We start from the raw sequence: 19,237 nt of genomic DNA, 5'->3' as shown, positions 1-19,237 counted from the left end.
TCTAATTTGCCCTCCCCACTACGCCCCACACTCGTCCCGCTCCCCCAAGCCGTTCCCTATGGCTTCCGTGGTCGACGCTAGCTCGCCCGCACAGATCCCACGGAAACGGTATGATGGCGAACTCACTACTGGCGAGACATGGTGGAGGGACCACCAGGTTTGGTTACAGGAGCGTGGGTACATGCTCCGCCCTCGCTATAGACCCGACTGGGTGCCTTCATGGCACAAGGACGGAGGAGCGTACTACGACTCATACGAAGACGGGAGAGCCATAGTGGTGGGTTATCAGATTCGTCAGGGCATGGCCCTTCTTTCTCACCCCCCTCTCCCTTGCAGCGCAATGCAGTTCTGGACGCGACCCGCATTTCCGATGACACGGTAGTCACGCTCAAGAAAATACAAACCTCGGAACACCCATACGAAGTTGACATCTGCCGCTTTTTCTCGTCCGAACCGCGCGCCAGTGATCCCGCAAATCGCTGTGTGCCCGTATACGATGTTCTTGATGTTCCGGATGACCCTGACTGCAAGCTCATCGTCATGCCATTTCTGCGAAAGTTCTTCGATCCCCGTTTCCTCACCGTTGGAGAGGCTGTGGAGTTTTTCCGGCAAGCATTTGAGGTTTGTCGGGACGCCGGTTGAATTTTCATCTGTCTTTCTGCTGACGATCTCTACGCAGGGACTGCGTTTCATGCACGCTCACCACGTAGCCCATAGGTAAGCTGCCGAACGCGCTGTCCTTGACTTCCATTCATAGTGCCCCAGGGATTGCGGGAGGATGAACATCATGATGGACCCTCGCCCGCTCTACCCGCAGCTTTACCATTTTGCGTCTATACGGGCCAAGCGAGACTTGTCTGGGACCGCGAAATACTTTACCCGCACTCGAAACCCTGTCCGATATCATCTCATCGACTTCGGCCTCTCTCGACGATTTGATCCCGCAAAGGGACCACCGCGATCATGGCCAATATGGGGTGCCGACCGGACGGTACCCGAGTTTCACAAATCCCTAGAGCCTTGCGACCCGTTTCCGACAGACGTATACTACCTGGGAAACGTTATCAAAACCGTGTTCTTAGATGTACGTCGACGTTCTTGCTCTGCGTATAGCTACGTACGGCGCACTAAGTGGTATTTTCCAGGTGTACACCGGCCTCGACTTCATGAAGCCCATAGTTGATGACATGGTGCGGGATGAGCCGGCCAGCCGGCCAAACATGGACCAAGTCGTCGCACGATTCGACCTGCTGCTAGGGTCTCTCAGTACGTGGAAGCTGCGCGCACGGCTCCCTCAGCGAAACGAGTACTGGATGGTCCGCCTCTTTAGGGCGATCGCGCATACGTTCCGCACGATCTTCTATATCCTCACGCTACGTCCTGCTCTTCCCAGTCCCTGATACCCTCTCCCCGTTGGATTTACTGTGCTGTGCTGTGCTGTGCTTCGTTCCTCTTGCTTTGCTTCCACCACTGTTGTGCTCGGCTAAAGCTTTCTGTAATTATATGAATGACGGCGTGCTTAGTAGTGCGCTGTTTATTACTGAGGCTCAGCTAGTCCCACCGGAAGTAGTATTCATCTATTATTTTATCGGCCTTGGAAAAAAGGTCCGATGACGCCCATGAAATGATCATCTCTGCTCCAGTAGGGCTCAGCGAGGCTGACGAACATGTCACCAATAGTTCCAACAGGCCACGGCGTTTCTCGCTGTACTGCACAACCCGTACACGATGAATCCAAACGAACTTACTATTCGCAGTGGCTTTTTCTCTGGAACAGATGAGTGGACTGCACATCAGCTGGAACGACATCGGGAACCTTGGGATGTGAGATTTCGCCAGTCTAGTTTGATGAGGGCGAGGTGAGAAACAACTCTGATGATCGTATCCATTAAACCCGACGGACCTGACTTTGAGCTACCAGTACTACCCAAACGATTTGTCAGCTCGCAGCTGGCAACAGGTCTGGTGACAGTCTGAGTAATATGGCGAAATCAGTGTGTGCATGTCGCCTTCGCTCGAACCGGAGCATTCGTTGTAATTCTGCGTGCGTATATGAATACTCGCGCTATGCATACGTGTGGCATGTGCCTGCACTCACCATCCTCATCCACATAGTCTTTCGCATCGCACGTGCGAGGTTACGAGCACGAGCGGGAGGTCTGTAATGAACGGATAGATTAACTCAGCGTTCGTGGGAGCGAACGATATACATCTGTAGGTACCTGTAATGAACGGATAGATTAACTACGCGAGAGCGTCAGCGTGAATGAGCGACGGGGGCAATAGAATGGGATCTCACCTCAGCGTTCGTGGGAGCGAACGATGAGGTGGCAGAGCGGGCGCGCTCGAGTATATGAGAGCGCGGCCGCTCGGGCGCGAACGGAGCGTCGGAGATGCGATCGCTTTGAAAGTAAGCTAACGAGCGTATAAGTGAGTAAGTACTAAATTGTAAGTCCGCAAATGTGGTATAGTAAACGTCCGATTACAACAGCACGAAACACACCCTACGCCCTTCGACGCGCACCAATCTGCACAATGTCGCATGGCAAACAATTCACCGGACCCTTCTTGACGCTCTACCACCACCTGCTGCTTTTTTCCCACGCTACATCCTCACAGGGGGAGGATAGTTTTGTGCGGTTCTTTAGCACTCTGGGGCTAGTCTTTAGTACACCTACGGATACGGTCATATCTCAGCCAGAATGATGGGTAGTCGAGCTCGACCGCCGCCTTCGAGGCCGGCCAGCACGCCACCGACGCCGCCCTCGAGAATAGGCGCTCACGACAGCGCACCAGCCAAACCGACCAGAAAAACGGCGAAGAAAACATTACTCACCTCACAAGAAGCTTGGATGGAAGCAGAGAAGCTCGTACCCGACCTGCGCGCTGCAATGGAGTTCTTACTCGGCCACGAACTGATCCCGGGAGGCGACAACGCCTTTACAGGCGAATCGCCGATCTCGGGCTTGTTGCATCTCGCCTTCTCGACGACTGGGGATCTCGCCAAGCGCGGCATCCTCGCTTTCGCACACCTCGCCAAAGGAGTCCTCGCCCACGATGTCCAGACCGCGGTCAGTGACGCAGTCGTCGAGCGCGCGGAAGGGCAGCTGCGCCTCCGGCTCGACCACCACACGTCCCACATCGAGGACCGGCTCGACGAGTTCTCGGAGATGATCGGCAAGATGAAGCAAGAGATGGAAGGAGGATTGGCCAGCCTGCGCGAGACATGCGAATGGGTGAAGGGGGCTGAGGCGGCGCTCGCAGCGGCACGCAAAGGGATACAGGAGTCCGCGCAGCTCATTGTGCGCCCTGGTGAGCCCGCATCTACCGCCTCCACACTGACCATCGAGACAGCGCCGGTGCGCGTACGCCGAGCGGCCACGCTCGCCGACCTCCTGCAGCGTCAAGTGCTGGTCCGGGGGGCGACCCTCAACTCGGAGAGCGGCGAACCCCTTGGGGAGGGTGCGCTGAAAGACCGCGCCCGCGAGGTGCTGGACGAGATGGACAGGGGGGGGCTTACGGCGCCCGAGGGCGGCACGGTAGAACTGGCCAAGATCCTCCCGCACGGGGATACGGTTTTCACTATGTCAAGTATCGAAGCAGCGCGATGGCTCCTCAAGCCCACGGTCGCCAAGCCGTTCGCGCGCAAGATGGGGATGGCGGCGCAGGTGGTCGAACGCACGTACAGGCTGGTCGCCGAGCATGTCCCAGTCTCGTTCGACCCGCGCGACACGGCATCCCTGCGAGCGGTCGAGGTCGCCCACAAGCTCAAGACGGGGACGCTGGGCCGTGCGAAGTGGATCAAGCCCATGGAGCGGCGCTTCCCGGGACAAAGAACGGCACACCTTATGCTCACGGTAACAGGCATCGAGCAAGCGAACATCGCGCTGAAAGGTCTATTCATTGCAGGACACCGTATCCTGGTCCGCAGGGATATGGATGAGCCAAAGAGGTGCGCCCGCTGTCAAGCATACGGGGCACTTTGCCCGTGACTGCAAGGCCCCGCACGACGTCTGCGCCAACTGCGCTGCCAGCCACCCGACGTCGCAATGTCAAGTAGCGGCGGATCCATACAGCTACCGCTGTGCGAACTGTGAAGTGGACGGCCACGCGGCGTGGGACCGAGCGTGTCCTGCGCTGCGCACGCGGGTGAGTGCGCAGGTAAATCGGAAGGCCGACAGCGGCTTCCGTTTCTTCGTCACCAACGCACCGGACACGTGGGTCTCGGACGAAGAGGAGCTGGCAAGAGCGCCGCCACCGCCCACGGTCTGGTCGCAAGTGCGGCACCGGTTCGACAAGGCCAACAGCGACCACCGCCCTACGCAAGCCCGACTGGACACCTTCCTCGACGCACCTAGGCAGCCGGCCAACACCATCCCTCCTCAATGATCCCCACGACCTACAACACCCTATGCATCTGGCAGCAAAATCTCAACAAATCTGGGAGTGCCCAGCTAGATCTCATTAATGACCAATTCGTCGCTGACTACGATATTCTAGCATTACAAGAGCCCTATTTAACATTCCTCAACCTCACCTCCAGCACTTCCCACTGGCACGTCATCTACCCGTCTACACACCGCAAGGAGGGGGCAGGAAGGTCCCGAGCTGTCACCCTCGTCAACAAGAAGCTCTCAATCGACTCATGGAGCACCATCGCCACCAAACACCCCGACATCACCACGGTATCCATCCGCTCCGCAGATGCAACCGTCCACGTATTCAATGTCTACATCGACGGCGAGCACGACACGGCCCTGCATGCGGCCTCCCGGGCGGTGCTCAACACGATTCCGGGAGGGGTGGAGTAACCGCACCACCTGGTCTGGCTCGGAGATTTCAACCGCCACCACCCCGCATGGGACAACCCGACCAACCTTCATCTCTTCTCATCGGAGAACCTCCGGCGGGCAGAGCACCTTATCACCATCCTAGACCGCCACGACCTGTTGATGGCATTGCCACCGGGCATCCCGACGCTCGAGGCATCGCGCACCAAGAACCTCACCCACCCCGACAACGTCTTCTGCACGCCCGCCATCCTGGAACGCCTGCGGATCTGCACGGTATTGCACGACAAACACCCGACCAAAACTGACCACTTTCCTATCCAGACAGTCTTTGACATGCCAACAGCAGCTGCAGTGCGGCGTCCGCGCAAGGACTTCCGTCGGGTCGACTGGGCGGAGTTCGGGCGGGCGCTGGCGGAGCGGGTGGAGGCCCGGCACTACCCCACCAATATCAACACGAAGGCTCGCTTCGACCAAGTGCTCAACAGCCTCATGGACGACCTCCAGGCGACGGTCGCAGAGCAGGTCCCGGAGACGGCGGACACCCCGTACGCAAAACGCTGGTGGTCTGTGGAGCTCGCCAAGATGCGCAGCTCGAAGGAGCGCCTCGGGCGTATTGCCTTCCGGCACCGGGCCACCCCTGCCCACCCATCTCATGCTGAGTACAGGCGCTATCGAAACATCTACACTGACAATATTACAGCGGCGAAGAACAACTTCTGGAAGGCGTGGATCGATTCCATAGATGGCAAGACAATCTGGGACGCCAACCGCTTTCTCAAGCGCGGAGCAACCGACGGCGGCCGCGCATGGATCCCGCCAATTCGGGTGCCCGGAGAAGGCGGTCGGGAGCGTGTATTGCATACGAATGAAGAAAAAGGCGCTGAGTTCCATCACACATTCTTCCTACCGCCCAGTACTGCCATTGTCCCCACAGGCCCCTACCCGAAACCGCTTTACGACTTCAAGCCCATCACCGACATGCAAGTACGCCGAGCTATCAAGGCACTCTGGGTGTTCAAGGCCCCGGGGCCCGACGCGGTCTCGAACGAGGTATACAAGCACTGCACGGACACGCTGACCCCCGTGCTGGGATCGCTCTTCAGGGCGACGTTCATGCTGCAATACTACCCGGAACGCTGGAAAGTCTCGGACACGGTCGTGCTGCAAAAGCCGGGCAAGGAGGACTATACAGTGGCCAAGGCCTGGCGGCCCATCACACTCCTAGACTGCATGTCCAAGATCCTGTCCCGCTGTGTCGCTGACGTACTTGTGTTTGAGGCAGAGCAGAAGTCAATGCTTGCAGACTTGCAATTCGGCGGACGTGCAGGGCAGACCACGACGGACTCCATCCACCTGGTCACCAAGATTGTCAAAGATGCCTGGCGGCGGAGTCATGTCGCCTCCGTTGTGTTCTTGGACATCAAGTCGGCGTTTCCAGCAGCCTCCCCGGAGCAATTGTATCACAACCTTCGCATGCGGGGAGTGCCTGTTCAATATGTCGACTGGCTGCGGGTCAAGTTGTCAGGGCGGAAGACCTGTATCCACTTCGACGATTTTTTGTCAGAGCTATTTGATATCGTCAGCGGTATCGACCAGGGCTGCCCACTATCAGTCATCCTCTACGCCTTTTACAACTCTGATCTTATTGACAGTGCAGACACCAAGCGCGGCGAGCACGCCGTGGGCTCGATGGACAATGTGGCATTAGTGGTCACCAGCAAAACCTTCGAGAGCTGCCACGACAAAGTACGGTGTTTCATGGAGCGGGACGGTGGCGCTCAGGACTGGTCCACAGCGCACAACTCTGCTTTCTCCCTCGACAAGTTCGGCCTCATCAACTGCAAGGCGCAGCCGAAGCGCATCGGCCTCGGCCCGCAGCTCACGCTGTCGTATGGCACGGTCATCCAGCCCACGGATCACCACCGCTTCCTCGGGGTGCTGGTCGACCAGGCCCTCAAATTCAAGCAGCATGTGGCCTCGGCGTATGCGAGAGGCAGTCGGCTGGTATCCCAGATTCGGCGGCTGGCGAAGGCGAGGAACGGGCTCACACTCCCCATCGTGCGCCGTCTTTACCTCTCTGTTGTGGTTCCTAGTATGCTCTATGCTGCTGACACCTTCCTCACCCCAATACGAAAACTCGCCGGCCACACCCGCAAGCACGGGTCAGCGGGGAACATTCGACGGCTCGCGCAAATTCAGCGGCAGGCGCTGCTAGTGATGACGGGCGCCCTCCGCATGTCGCCGACCGATGCACTGGAGGTGCACGCTCGCCTGCTGCCATTTGACCTGCTAGTCAACAAGATTTGCCACCGGGCGGCGGTCCGCCTGTGTACGCTCCCGAAGACTCACCCACTGGCGCCCCACGTTCGCCGCGCGGGCCGGAAGCTGGTCAAGTCCCATCGGTCTTCGCTGCACGAGCTCCTGGACGCTTACCGCAGGTGGCTCGCTTACCGTGACACCGAGCACATTTGCCCGGTGCGCCTGCACCCGCGCTGGACCCCGCGCCATTGCATGCACATCCTGGCCGACCGGGAGGTGGCGGTGGAGGACGACGCATGATGGGCGCTCGACGGAGCTTACCGAGTCTACATGGACGGCTCGGACGTTGATGGGGGAGTGGGCACCGCGGCGCTGCTCTATGCACCGGGACTGGAGGAGCCGGAGGTCCTCCAGCTCTACCTCAGGCCGTCCACAAGGCATACAGTGTACGAAGCGGAAATCATCGCCACGATCCTCGGCATGGAGCTCCTGCGGCGAGCACTTCTCTGCACGCAACACGCGTCAATTGGGCTGGACAACACGGCGGCGATACGGGCCACAATGCTACGTTCACCGGGGGCAGGGCGATATCTTACTGATATTTTTCACGCTGCAGTGCGAGACCTCAAAGCGGCGCGCCCCCGGCTTCGCCTCACGCTACGCTGGGTCCCGGGCCACTCGGACGTCCCAGGGAACGAGGCGGCAGACGAGGCGGCAAAGGAAGCGGCGCACGAGGTCTCGTCCGCCACACGCCTGCTCCCAAAGTCGCTTCGCAAGCCTCTCCCCCTCAGTGCCTCGCGTGCCCGGCAGAATTTCCAGCATGAGCTCGACCGGCGGGCTGGCGTCCGTTGGCGAACGTCACGGCGGGGCGTCCGGATGGCAGAAATCGACGGCACCATGCCTTCCAAGAAATATGGCGCGCTCATCTCCAAGCTCCCTCGACGGCACGCAAACCTCCTCATGCAATTCCGTACTAACCGCGTTCCGCTGCAGGCATACATGGAGCGCATAGGTAAAGCGCCGAGTGCGACCTGCCCGACATGCGGAGAAGCCCCCGAAACAGTACAGCATTTCCTGCTCGCCTGCCCAACATACTCGCTGCACCGCGCCGTCCATTTTGCGCCCCTCGGTTTCTCCGGCCGCACACTCTCCGCCCTCCTCAACGCCAAGACTTCCCTCCGTATGCTGTTCAGCTATGTGAACGCCACGGGACGGCTGCGATCGGCGGTCGGCGTCCTCATTGGCCCGCGCTCTGGCTACCCCGACAGCGACGAGGACGACGGCGACGCATAACGGACACCGCACCATCCCCGACTCTCTCACTCTCCCCCTCTCTGTCTCCCCTTTCCCCGCCTTCGTTTCACGTTGTCTACTTCGTACGTATACGGGCATGCTGAGAGCGTAACCTCCGCGTTGGGGCCGGGGGAGTTCTGACGGTGTCGGGTGTCTGCCCGGCTACCGTACCCCTTCCGTGGCAAGAGGCTTATAGCCCGGCAGCGCAAGCGCTGTTGCAAAGCACGGTGATGCGCACTCACCGCGCCTGCCGCCCGCCGCGGTGTGGGCACCGCTCTCGAGCTCAGACCACCCTGACGCGGACTCCCTGTCGGATACTGCGCCCCGACGCGCACCCCGCGCGGCCCCGAGCCTCCCAGAAGGCCGCCTGGGCGCCCACGCACCACCCCCATTCGCTACCCGCGAGTCGAGCAAGGCGAACCGCGGTAAGCGGCCCCGACCGAGAGCGCCAAGCCCCGCCAAGCATCGGGGTTCGAGGGCAGTACGAAACACCCGATACGCTCGTCGGGGGTCGCGGTGCAAACGCCCCCGCCCACCAATCACACCGCGCGGTACGCGCGGCCCCGACAGCCTAGGCAAGTCCAGTAGAGCGCGGCCCCCGTAGGGGCCCGATCGTCGCGCCCGTCGCGCTGCGCGCGACGGGTGCATCTTTCATTTCTTATCCTTCCCGTACGGCTCCGGCCCCTCCTGTATATACGCGGGCCCCGAGTACCGGGAAATTCCACCTTCTCTTACCCCTTCAGAGCTCAAGTTTGCGTTTGCGCCCACGTCTGCGACTGCGACCGCGACTGCGTTCGCGAACCTCCCCGACAGCCCCCTTACGCCCTCAACCACGTCAATTACAGTGAGTACTTCTCAGAAGTCATCGCGCACTGGTACCCCTTCCCGCGTCGCATCCCCCAACTAGCGTCCGCGCAATCCCCTACCCCCGGGTCAGGAGCGATAAGCTTGCTCGACCCCCGCCATCCCCCACGCATCCGCGTTCGTAGGGAACTCGGGATCGTACTCGGAAACCCCCCCGCACACACAAGTCACTTCTCGGGTCTCGTCCTCTCGGCCCATCGACCCTAGCGTCCTAGCGGCCGGTACGGGAGGCTTGAGTGCATCAACGGTTAGGTTTAGAACCCGGCGCCCTGCCGTATAATGGCCGGCGCGGTGCAACCAGCATGTGGCCCTTCCCCTCCCCCCCTTCACTGTCTGTTGATAACCTTATCTATTGCTCCCGGTCTTCTTAACTCATGCTACCATACTACTGTGCCCGCGGCGGCCCCGGTCGTCGCACCCCTCCACCCCCCTACATATGTCGGTTGACCCCTCGGTGCTTCCCCGTAGACACTTGTGCTGTACTGCCTACCATAGGGCTCAGCCCTCGAGGGCAATAAACGAGGAAAAAAAACAATTCACCCTCTACACTCACAACGCGGGCCCCAACGGCTGGTGAGCCCCATCGACGCGCCCTCACTCCCTATTCGTTTGACCGACCAGCCGCTCCGTGCCCGCGCCCAGGAAGGTCGTGTTCGCGCTCGAAGAGTTTGGGCTCACGTACGAGAGCATATACCTCGACGACTGTCGAGTTCCTTGTGTGCCGAGCCGAGAGAGGGCGGGAGGGCGAATATCGAAGCCGGGGATACTTCGCCAGGGGCGAGCAGAAGAGCGCGGAACACCTCGCGCTGAACCCAAACGGGCGGATCCCGACGCTCGTGGACCACCACAACGGCGACTTCGTGGTGTGGGAGTCGAACGCGATCCTGCTCTACCTCGTCAATTGCTATGACCCGAAGCACAAGATAAGCGTCGTGGACGAGAAAGACAGGTACACGCTCTTGCAATGGCTCTTCTTCCAGGCGTCTGGCCAGGGGTGCGTCTGCCTCCATTCATGCGGTAATGAGAACCGATGTGTGCATTGCTTGGACAACGCGTACTTCGGCCAGGCGAACTGGTTCCCGAAGTACCACTCGGAGAAACTGCCGAGCGCGATCGAGCGATACCAGAAGGAGGCGCAGCGTGTCTTCGCCGTGCTCGCAAGCGTGCTATCGAAGCAGGAGTGGCTTGTCGGCGGCAAGCCCGCCATCGCGGACCTCTCGTTCATCACTTGGAACCGCGGTGCATTCCATGTCATCTTGAAGGAGGCGGACGTCAACCCCGAGAAGGACTTTCCTGCGGTCTGGAGGTGGGTTGCGCATTTCGAGTCTTAGCTCTGGCTGATGCGATTTGCGAACCGCAGGTGGAGCAAAGCGCTCGAGGCGCGTCCGGCGGTCGCGAAGGTGCTCCAGATTCAGGCGTCCAAGCCAGGCTGAGCACTGAGTAATGGTCAACATCATTCGACGGCGAGCCTGAGATACTAGTAAAGCCACCTCTTCAAATTATCATTATGCTCATCTGCGTCCTGTGCTGCCTTAAGAAACATATTGGGTATCGTGACTGAGAGCTCATAGAAGTTGTATATGAAGACGACATACCGCGCCTTGAGGTTCGTGATAAGCGGCTGGACAGAGGAGGAACGAGCCAGCACGAGAGTCTCGAAGAGATCGTCCGAATCTTGCCCGGGCCGGTGGTGGCGCCCACGCTAGCGCTTCAGTACAGCCGCACCGGCATCTTCCCTAGCTTTCGAGCGTTTGCCACTCACGCACACCCTCACACCCTCGATCCCCGCCTCCGGGCCAGCATAGTATGTTAAGTAGGCTCTTTGCGGAAGACTAACACAGTTCTTTGAAAGAGACGGAGCGAAACTCGCTCATACATGGACATGAGCCACTAAAACCTCAAATCTGCCGACACTCAGAACGACGGTCTCCCGACTTCGGTTCGAACTCACCGTTCTTGGGCCCCTACGAGTAACGTCGTCAAGCGCTCTGATCAGATTTTGTGTGCCCGATGCCTGGTAGAAAGCTCGCTGACTAGCTCTCATGACCGAATGCGGAGGGTAGTACGGAACGGGTCACACGCCACCACCTAAACAATTGTGGCGCCACCCAGGGCGTTGACGACGGCCTACTTATTGTCAACTGTGCTTTTATCTATTCCAGCGCTGTCTCTGGCTTGTCCTGATTCTCTTCAGGTACGTCGAAGTCTATATAGATAACACAAATGCATGAATTGCCGAGTAACGAGACCCAGCTCACCAATGGACTCTCCCTCCAGGTCACCGACATCGACACACCTGCCCACTCAGGAGACGGACTCCCTACCTCCTAAGCGGATTATCAAACTCACTCTACCGCTCTGGCGGCTCAGTCCTCCGTTTTAGTTTACAACAATCATGGACGCAACTCGCGTGTCCGATAAGACCGTCGTGGCCATAAAACGGCTCAAAAAGTCACGAAACCCTGATGAGGTCGAGATCGTCCGATCGTTCTCACAATTGCAGTCGTCCGACACAGCACGGAACCACACGGTTCCCATCTTCGACGCCCTGGACTCCCCGCATGACAAGGACACGACGCTGCTTGTCATGTCGTACCTCGTGGAGTACGACAAGATACCGTTCGCGACAATAGGCGAGGTGACTGAATTCTTTCGGCAGCTTCTGGAGGTAAGTCGCATCTTAGTCTGCGCTAAGTTCCGAAACTCACCGAGCCCATTTTGTAGGGGCTTCGGTTCATACACGGACACAACGTCGCCCACCGGTACAGCGCCTTGCCTGACACGTTCGTCTCAGCCTAACCTCGTCCGTATAGCGACATCATGGCGTCCAACATCATGATGCAGCCGTCGGTCTACTCCGAGGCCCCACACCCGGTCATCAGGTCGAAGAGTTACGACTACAAGAGAAGCGTGAAGCGTCGCACCCGCACGGAGCGTCCCGCGAAGTATTACTACACCGACTTCGGAATCGCATGCCGACTGCCACCAGACGTCGAGGACCCCCGCGAGGAGCCCATGCTGGGAGGCGACCGAACTGTCCCCGAGCATCAGCACGCTGCAGGCCCGCAGAACCCCTACGCTACGGACATATATTGTCTAGGCAATACGTTTCGAACGCAGTTTCTCCAGGCATGTCATCTTCGCGCGTACCCGCCAGACGCGGCGCCACTGATCTCGGCCATTCTTCAGAAGTACTATGACCTGGAGTTCCTTGCTCCGCTCGTGGACGCTATGGTCCAGCAGGATCCGAAAGCTCGCCCGACTATCGATAGCGCTTGCGACGTGTTCGATGAGATCCTCACGGCTAGTCCGTTGTCCCGGCTTCGCTCCCGTGCCAAACGGCGTGGAGAGGATCCTATCGCTGGATTATACAGGGCGTGTCGCCATGTCATTCGGACGGCAACATATGTCATCACTCGAAAATCCGCACTCGCAACGCCCGACCCCGCCGTGCGGAAAAGGTTCGCCGTTCGTGGTTCCAAACGCACCGCGACCAAGACTGCCACGGTCACCTCCGCTACGACTACCTCCGCTACGAACCAGCCCGCGACGTCCGAGAAGGCACCTGAACCCAGCACTGCCCCGCAACCCTCTGACGCTCCTTATGCCTACACCAAACACGAGGTGCGGATTGTTGTGCCAGTGGTATGCGTTTACTTATGGCTCCTTTGAAACTGACAGTTTATGTACACGCCATCAAGTCAGATAAACTGACCGTTCCGATTGCTGAGTAGCCTACTAGCATGTATGCCCGCTGCGCGGATTATCTTTGCCTCATATATATGAACGCATATCGCGCCCGCGCCCGCGGTGCTCACAGAGGAAGACGCCGTTGCGAGGCCTTGCAGTGCCTCTTAGAGGGTCCATCGTTACACTACGCTCAGGTTAAAGCGTCGGGCGACGCGGGAGCACTGTAGCAGTGAACGATGCCGCCGACCAACGCGCAGCGCCCACTGCGGCAGCCCACGGCAGTTTGCTAAGATGCGTGCTTCGCTGCCCAAAGGCACCGCCACCCGTCAGCCCAGTCCACGCAGTAACACGTCCTAGAACCGTACACACCAAGAATCGTGCTGGCTGGCCATGGAGCTCCGAGTCGACCGTGAGATAGACTCAGACTACCACGACGCATCCGCCTTGACTGCAATAACACTTTCTGACGCAGATCAGCATCTAGGGTGGACCCTGTGCGGGGTTACGACCGAATGCGAGGAGAGTGAGGACACCCCTCATCGTGTCAGGGGGGTGAAACTCGCCTTCCCGGATCTCAATCCAATCTTGACCCCACCGGAACCAGCACCCGGATCGTCGGTTGGCTAGTGGAGCGTAGGGCGAACGAAGTGCAGCAACCTGGTAGCTACTGGCTTCATAGCGCGCGCCGCGCACCGGAACCTCAGTGTCCTCGCACATCCCGGGCCTACAGTGTCCGCAATTCTGGGGTCGCTTTCGAGTTCCCCGCTCTGGAGATTCCGCAACAGCCCAGACCTTAGCGATCAATGCCAGGGTCCACAGAGGGAGCATATCCAGTGCCCTTGCTCCGACAGGCGCAGCTTATCGGATGGAAGGCCAAGTTAGACGTTGAGAATGGCTAGTGAAAGCCTTCAAGACACGCAAAGCAGAGCTGCAGGTTAGGACGTGAGTCTGATGTTCCTCGTTGCAGTGATATCAATACAAGGTGCCAAGAAGATGCTCGTATTCCTCTATATCCCAGTGCAATCTGTCGCACTGCGAAGTGGGGTGGATGATCAGCCAACAATACAGAGCGCGTGACACACGGGGACATACCGACTGTGTAAGTTCAGCGCTTGAGAGGGAAACCGTCCTGGCCCAGGAGAGCTTCCTCAGCACCCAGCGTCCTAGGACCATCCCCAACACGAGTGTGGATGAGACCCTTGACCGCACCGACAGCGAACGGTTTCGCCACCGCCTCGTTGAAACCCTCCACGACCTTGCCCTGCACGTCCTTCCCAGTAAACAGGGCGAAGGGGTCCTTGAACGCCTGTGCCTGGGGGAAGTACTTCACGACGAGCTCCACGATCTCCTTGATGTTCTCCTTCGGCGCGTAAATGACTGCGTTGGGGCCCGCGTCGTACGTGTACGCCGCCTTGAGCTTCCCGCCGTTCGCGAGCGCGACGCGGTTGTACTCGACGATGAGCGCAATGAGGGCGCGCGAGACGTCGTTCATGTAGAAGATCGGCGGGTCGGTGTCGAGGCAAACAGCGTGAAACTGGTTCGAGTCCTGCATCGTGATGCGCGCGAACGCGTCGAAGTCGCGCGCCTTGATCGCGTCGGATATCGCACGTATGCGCTCCGGCACGACGTGCGCGATGCGGTGCTGGAGGAGCGCGGAGGTCTCGACGGTGCGCTGCATACCGGATGTAGAGGACGTGCCCTTCTTCTCGTCGTTCACGACGCAGATGAGCGCGTGCACGTCCGGCCAGTGTTCGCGCGGCGCGACCTGTACCGCGTACGAGTCGGACCCATCAGCTTTTTCGCCCATTTGCCACGCGACAAATCCGCCAAAGAGCGAGCGGCAGGCGGAGCCGGAGCCCTGGCGCGCGATGAGCGAGAGGCGGGACGCATCCGTGGGCAGTTGGTATAGGGCGGCCAGCGATGCGACAAGTGCGGCGAAACCGGACGCAGAAGACGCCAGACCAGCGGCAGTGGGGAAGTTATTGTGCGAGCTGATGTGCACAGGGTATCCAGAAATCTATGTTCTTTTAGTGGATTGAGGCGTGTCGATCTGGGATTCTGCGCACCTTTGGTAGACTCGCGTCCTTCTCCTCCAGCTGCCTTCGCAGACTCTTCACCTCCTTGATGCACGTAGCCAGACGGCCGCCCTCCTTGATCTCATCTTCCTCGCCATTCAGCCAGAGCCTGTCTTTCTCAAAGGACGGGTCTGCGCGTGAGGTCGTAGTCGAGCGCAGGTGATCCTGGTCGAGTGTAACAGATAGAGAGGAGTTGGTAGGGAGGATGAGCTTGGTGTCGCGCTTGCCCCAGTATCTGAGATGGGTTAGTCACGTCCGATGTGGATAGATGGTGGTACGGACTTGATGCAAGCAATGTTGACAGGAGCCGATGCAGTCGCTTGGTATACGGTCATGGCGGTGAGTTAAGGAGGACGATGTCGGAGAGGGGGTGATTGGGGCGGGTTAAGTAGAGCAGACAAGGACATAGCACCATGTCTTGAAATCTGAAATCGTACGGCGGCTCGTATAGATCGGTTGCCTTTCTGGGCGATCGGAGATCAACCAATCAATTAAATCAACGCTCCGACGCCCCGAGTCGGAGACATCTTGCACGGAGCTCAGACGCCTCGTCGGACGCGCCGCCGGGCGAGTATCGCAAAACGACGGGGGGTAGATGTCGCCGGTCATCGAAAGTGTTCTGGTGCAAGACTTCTCGTGCTCTGAGAGGTGTTTAAAAATAAAGGTAAAGCATCCTCCGCTTCGGCGCGTAGAGAGAAGTGGTGCAAAGCGCCGAAAGGGACTCGGAAGGGAAGAGATGAAGTTTTGCAGAGTCGCGCAGGACGTCGAGCTTTTATGTGGTATGACAGGCATAACCTTCACATAAGTTCACATATGTCAAGGGTGAAAACCCGCAGAGGATCGCGAACATACGAATCGAGAGATCTACCATAAACGGAGCGGAAAGAGCGGCTTAGTCATCCGAAGGAGAGCTGTGCTCGTCATCCTCGACGGCGACAAACACTCCACGCTCGCTGTTCTTCACGACGCCCACGACCATCCAGACGACTTTCCCCTTCTTTCCCTGTTACATAGTCGTTCCCTCCTCTCCTCTCCCTTACTCTCTCTGCCCTCCCCCCATCCTCCAGAGTGGCGACTCTCACCGCCAATGCCATGTACTACCCGCAGCAATCCCCGGGCATTGCCCACAAATTGCCCACCCACCAGCATCCCGGCCAGGTCCACGACCAGTCGCCATGGGCCAGACACCCCGGCTATGGCCCGGCGAACGGCGCGCAGCCCCCAACGTCGCCTGCGTACCCGCTCTTCCACGCGAACGGTTCAATGGCCGCGATGCAACACCACCCTCACCAACACATCCCCGGCCCCCTCGCCCATCATCACCACCAGAACTCCCTCACACACCCTCACTTTCCCTCACCACCCAACGGCAACGCGCTACAAGGTCCCCACGGCGGCTTAGGACAGGCGGGGTCTCCAGGAGCGATCCAAACCCAGATGATCTCTCCTCATTGGCAGCAGCAGTTGATGAAGTGCGAGGTACGTTTGAATCCGCTATCTAAACAGCACTGGGACAGGGCTTTCTCGTTATGATTGTTCCGCTAAGTGGCGGACGACATCCCCGCTACCCCAGAGGTACGCAGGCCGCGCGGTCACTGGTGGTGCATCCTAGCAAGCGATTCCCACAGCTTCATGCGCTGCCCATGAAAGCTTGACCCCCGACCAGCTTCTTTTGAGTCCTCGTTGGGCGGAGTTTGGCCGAGGTCTGACGATGCCGAACATACTCTTGCGCCCGCCCAAACGTGCCTGCATCCTGCCGTCTCGCATTGGCGCTCCGTTTGCGTGCATCTGCCTCATACTGATGCGGTACATTTTAGATGAGCCGCGCGTCACGATCCCCTCACCACCGAGCAAGAGCGAGCGCGATGGCGGCCCGTACTGTCCACAAGGCGGCTATCCCGATTCAGAACCCCAACGCGATAAAGCCAGTGGAGACGAACGGCGTCGGTCACGACGGAGAAGCTTCCCCTTCGGCCAAATCGCAAGCTCCGTCTGACGCGTCGCCCACCCGTGCGAGTGCGGTGGCCGATCATCCCTCCTCCACTGTCCCTCCCGTTGCCGAAGTTCCTCGTCCGTACACCATCAAGCCCGCGAACACATGGCAGTCGCTGGACATGGGTGGCGTGGGTATCAAGAACATCCCGAAGACGTCTGGGCTGTTCGGTTTCACCTTCCTCACCAACCTCTACCTCAATCACAATGCGCTCCAGAGCGTTCCTCCAGAGATCTCGAAGCTCATCCACCTGGAGCTGCTGGACCTATCAGGGAACGCTTTACAGTCCATTCCCTCGGAGCTCGGGATGTTGGTGTCGTTGAAAGAGCTGTACCTCTTCGACAACCAGTTGAACAATCTACCGCCACAACTGGGCACCCTCCACCAATTGAAGACCCTTGGAATCGAGGGGAACCCGCTGGAGCCGTCGTTGAAGATGATCGTTCAGAAGGATGGCACACCTGCTCTCATATCGTACCTGCGCGACTCGTGTCCAATTCCTTCCCCTCCACCTGACCGCCAATGGAAGCATTTCGTCCACCAGGCAGAACGGGATTCAATCGCGTCTGACCCTGCCGCCGAGACGTTCACTGTTCTGTGCTACAACATCCTCTGCGAGCGGTGTGCCACGGAGAGGCTTTACGGGTACACACCGTCATGGGCTTTGCAGTGGGACTACCGGAAGGAGCTCATCCTCACGGAGATCGTCAACCATAATGCGGACTTCGCCTGCTTACAGGAGGTCGACAATGCGCAGTACGAGGAGTACTTCACGAAGACTCTAGCGGACCACGACTACGAGGGCGTCTACTGGCCAAAGTCCCGTTACAAGATGATGAGCGAGAGCGAGCGGCGTTTGGTCGATGGGTGTGCCATTTTCTACAAGGCGTCCAAGTAGGTTTTCGCGCTTTCATCTTAGGTAGTTACTCATCGTCCCGCAGGTACACCCTCGTAGAGAAGCACCTCATCGAATACAGCTCCCTCGCTATGCAGCGACCGGACTTCAAGAAGACTGATGATATGTTCAACCGCGTGCTGGGCAAGGATCACATCGCCGTCGTCGCTCTTCTGGAGAACAAGGAGACGGGGTCACGGCTCATCGTCGCGAACACTCATCTCCACTGGGACCCGGCCTTCCGCGATGTCAAGCTTGTTCAGGCAGCGCTCCTTGTCGAGGAGGTGGAGAGGATTACCCACAACTTCGCGAGATATCCTCCGCGTCTTCCCCCGGCGTCGGCTTCAGCCGTTGGCAGCCCCACCACACCTACCCCGGGAGAGAACAACGCGTCGTCTCGCCCTCCCCCAGTGTACACGGATGGTTCCAAGATACCCGTCATCATCTGTGGCGACTTCAACTCCGTGCCTGAGAGTGGTGTATACGAGTTCCTCTCAAATGGCACGGTCCCACCTGACCACGAGGACTTCATGTCCCATTTGTACGGGAAGTATACATCGGAGGGCATACGCCACCGCCTCGGCCTCAAGAGCGCATACGCCTCCGTTGGGGAGCTGCCCCTGACGAACTTCACACCTGGCTACAAGGGGCACATCGACTACATCTGGCACTCTGCGGCGAACCTCTCCGTCAACTCGGTGCTGGGCGAAGTTGACCCAAACTACTTGGACAAGGTGGTCGGTTTCCCAAACGCACATTTCCCCTCCGAGTACGTCGTATATATTTATGCTGCTGTGAGCGTGGTGCTGATGGTCGTGGGCGGACAGCCATCTGTGCATCGCGTCCGAGTTCCGCGTCCGCCCACCACGGGAGGCGCCGCCCATCCGCGCGCCCCCCGTATTCCCCGAGTCTTCACGAGCGCATACATAGGGTCCCATGGCTGTCCATCCATCCGGTGTATCGCTACCACTCTTTTCCCCTGTCCATATTTCCCCATATATTTCATTCTTGTAAATATTCCTGCGCTCATGCGACAGCGCGGCGGCAGCAGCGACCTCCCCCCTTCTTTCCGGTGCCACACACCCGTTGATTTCTCCCCTTCTCCCCTTGTGTCCCGGCGGCCCGCTCGTACTCTTTCGCTCGTGTTTTGTGTTATTTTATATTCCGTCTCGTCGTCTCTCCTCTTCCCCGTCCGTCACCCCCTTCCCGTCCCGCCGCCTCCCCCCAGCACACCCCCCCTTCCCTTCCCCTGGCCTCTCGTCGCGTCCGATCGTCTGCTTGCTTTCTCGTACTGGTACCACACACTCTGTCGCGTTCAACCACCCTGCAAAACTGTAGCATGTGCGTGTACGGCTGTCCTGTTCAATATAAATTC

At 58.9% G+C, this 19,237-nt stretch overlaps 9 protein-coding genes across 9 annotated transcripts; 8 read left to right on the top strand and 1 right to left on the bottom strand.

Moving 5' to 3' along the window:
* Positions 1 to 58: 58 nt before the first annotated feature.
* On the top strand, positions 59 to 1,400 carry TRAVEDRAFT_69009 (uncharacterized protein; the record flags this gene model as incomplete). The annotated part of the gene is made up of 5 exons (XM_008035979.1): positions 59 to 277; positions 337 to 621; positions 680 to 717; positions 766 to 1,084; positions 1,146 to 1,400. 5 exons carry the CDS (start codon positions 59 to 61, stop codon positions 1,398 to 1,400), a joined length of 1,116 nt encoding a protein of 371 aa, XP_008034170.1.
* A 2,157-nt stretch (positions 1,401 to 3,557) lies between these two features.
* TRAVEDRAFT_75900 (uncharacterized protein) lies at positions 3,558 to 3,890 on the top strand (the record flags this gene model as incomplete). Its single annotated transcript, XM_008035978.1, has 1 exon — positions 3,558 to 3,890. A coding segment is annotated over one exon (333 nt), but the record flags the coding sequence as incomplete, so codon positions are not given.
* A 594-nt stretch (positions 3,891 to 4,484) lies between these two features.
* Positions 4,485 to 4,733, top strand: TRAVEDRAFT_104381 (uncharacterized protein; the record flags this gene model as incomplete). The annotated part of the gene is made up of 1 exon (XM_008035977.1): positions 4,485 to 4,733. A coding segment is annotated over one exon (249 nt), but the record flags the coding sequence as incomplete, so codon positions are not given.
* A 1,533-nt stretch (positions 4,734 to 6,266) lies between these two features.
* TRAVEDRAFT_113415 (uncharacterized protein) lies at positions 6,267 to 6,695 on the top strand (the record flags this gene model as incomplete). Its single annotated transcript, XM_008035976.1, has 1 exon — positions 6,267 to 6,695. A coding segment is annotated over one exon (429 nt), but the record flags the coding sequence as incomplete, so codon positions are not given.
* Positions 6,696 to 8,012: 1,317 nt separating this feature from the next.
* Positions 8,013 to 8,345, top strand: TRAVEDRAFT_114981 (uncharacterized protein; the record flags this gene model as incomplete). Its single annotated transcript, XM_008035975.1, has 1 exon — positions 8,013 to 8,345. One exon carries the CDS (start codon positions 8,013 to 8,015, stop codon positions 8,343 to 8,345), a length of 333 nt encoding a protein of 110 aa, XP_008034166.1.
* A 1,300-nt stretch (positions 8,346 to 9,645) lies between these two features.
* TRAVEDRAFT_43025 (glutathione S-transferase C-terminal-like protein) lies at positions 9,646 to 10,642 on the top strand (the record flags this gene model as incomplete). The annotated part of the gene is made up of 4 exons (XM_008035562.1): positions 9,646 to 9,782; positions 9,852 to 9,887; positions 9,985 to 10,515; positions 10,570 to 10,642. 4 exons carry the CDS (start codon positions 9,646 to 9,648, stop codon positions 10,640 to 10,642), a joined length of 777 nt encoding a protein of 258 aa, XP_008033753.1.
* A 962-nt stretch (positions 10,643 to 11,604) lies between these two features.
* TRAVEDRAFT_113660 (uncharacterized protein) lies at positions 11,605 to 12,881 on the top strand (the record flags this gene model as incomplete). The annotated part of the gene is made up of 3 exons (XM_008035974.1): positions 11,605 to 11,877; positions 11,934 to 11,971; positions 12,023 to 12,881. The coding sequence occupies 3 exons, from the start codon at positions 11,605 to 11,607 to the stop codon at positions 12,879 to 12,881; spliced, it is 1,170 nt and encodes a 389-aa protein (XP_008034165.1).
* Positions 12,882 to 13,830: 949 nt separating this feature from the next.
* TRAVEDRAFT_160627 (Diphosphomevalonate decarboxylase) lies at positions 13,831 to 15,343 on the bottom strand. Its single transcript, XM_008035973.1, has 4 exons — positions 15,257 to 15,343; positions 14,966 to 15,209; positions 13,992 to 14,916; positions 13,831 to 13,931 (listed from the first exon to the last, which is right to left on the bottom strand). Exons 1-3 carry the CDS (start codon positions 15,307 to 15,309, stop codon positions 14,005 to 14,007), a joined length of 1,209 nt encoding a protein of 402 aa, XP_008034164.1. The 5' UTR covers positions 15,310 to 15,343; the 3' UTR covers positions 13,831 to 13,931; positions 13,992 to 14,004.
* Positions 15,344 to 16,311: 968 nt separating this feature from the next.
* On the top strand, positions 16,312 to 19,097 carry TRAVEDRAFT_141177 (uncharacterized protein). Its single transcript, XM_008035972.1, has 4 exons — positions 16,312 to 16,453; positions 16,792 to 17,861; positions 17,909 to 18,631; positions 18,690 to 19,097. Exons 1-4 carry the CDS (start codon positions 16,412 to 16,414, stop codon positions 18,790 to 18,792), a joined length of 1,938 nt encoding a protein of 645 aa, XP_008034163.1. The 5' UTR covers positions 16,312 to 16,411; the 3' UTR covers positions 18,793 to 19,097.
* The last annotated feature ends 140 nt before the right edge of the window (positions 19,098 to 19,237 follow it).

The sequence above is a fragment of the Trametes versicolor genome (assembly GCF_000271585.1).
Source record: "Trametes versicolor FP-101664 SS1 unplaced genomic scaffold TRAVEscaffold_2, whole genome shotgun sequence".
NCBI classification, from domain to species: domain Eukaryota; kingdom Fungi; phylum Basidiomycota; class Agaricomycetes; order Polyporales; family Polyporaceae; genus Trametes; species Trametes versicolor.
This window is presented reverse-complemented; position numbering and strand designations above follow the sequence as displayed.

Bases quoted from the DNA above. Each gene is read 5' to 3' on its own strand.
- TRAVEDRAFT_160627 (XM_008035973.1), bottom strand. From the start codon at position 15,309: ATGACCGTATACCAAGCGACTGCATCGGCTCCTGTCAACATTGCTTGC. The intron at 15,210-15,256 runs GTCCGTACCACC...AACCCATCTCAG, and splicing joins GTCAACATTGCTTGCATCAA to ATACTGGGGCAAGCGCGACA. The intron at 14,917-14,965 runs GTGCGCAGAATC...AAAAGAACATAG, and splicing joins AGGACGCGAGTCTACCAAAG to ATTTCTGGATACCCTGTGCA.
- TRAVEDRAFT_141177 (XM_008035972.1), top strand. From the start codon at position 16,412: ATGATCTCTCCTCATTGGCAGCAGCAGTTGATGAAGTGCGAG. The intron at 16,454-16,791 runs GTACGTTTGAAT...GGTACATTTTAG, and splicing joins AGCAGTTGATGAAGTGCGAG to ATGAGCCGCGCGTCACGATC. The intron at 18,632-18,689 runs GTACGTCGTATA...GTGGGCGGACAG, and splicing joins AACGCACATTTCCCCTCCGA to CCATCTGTGCATCGCGTCCG.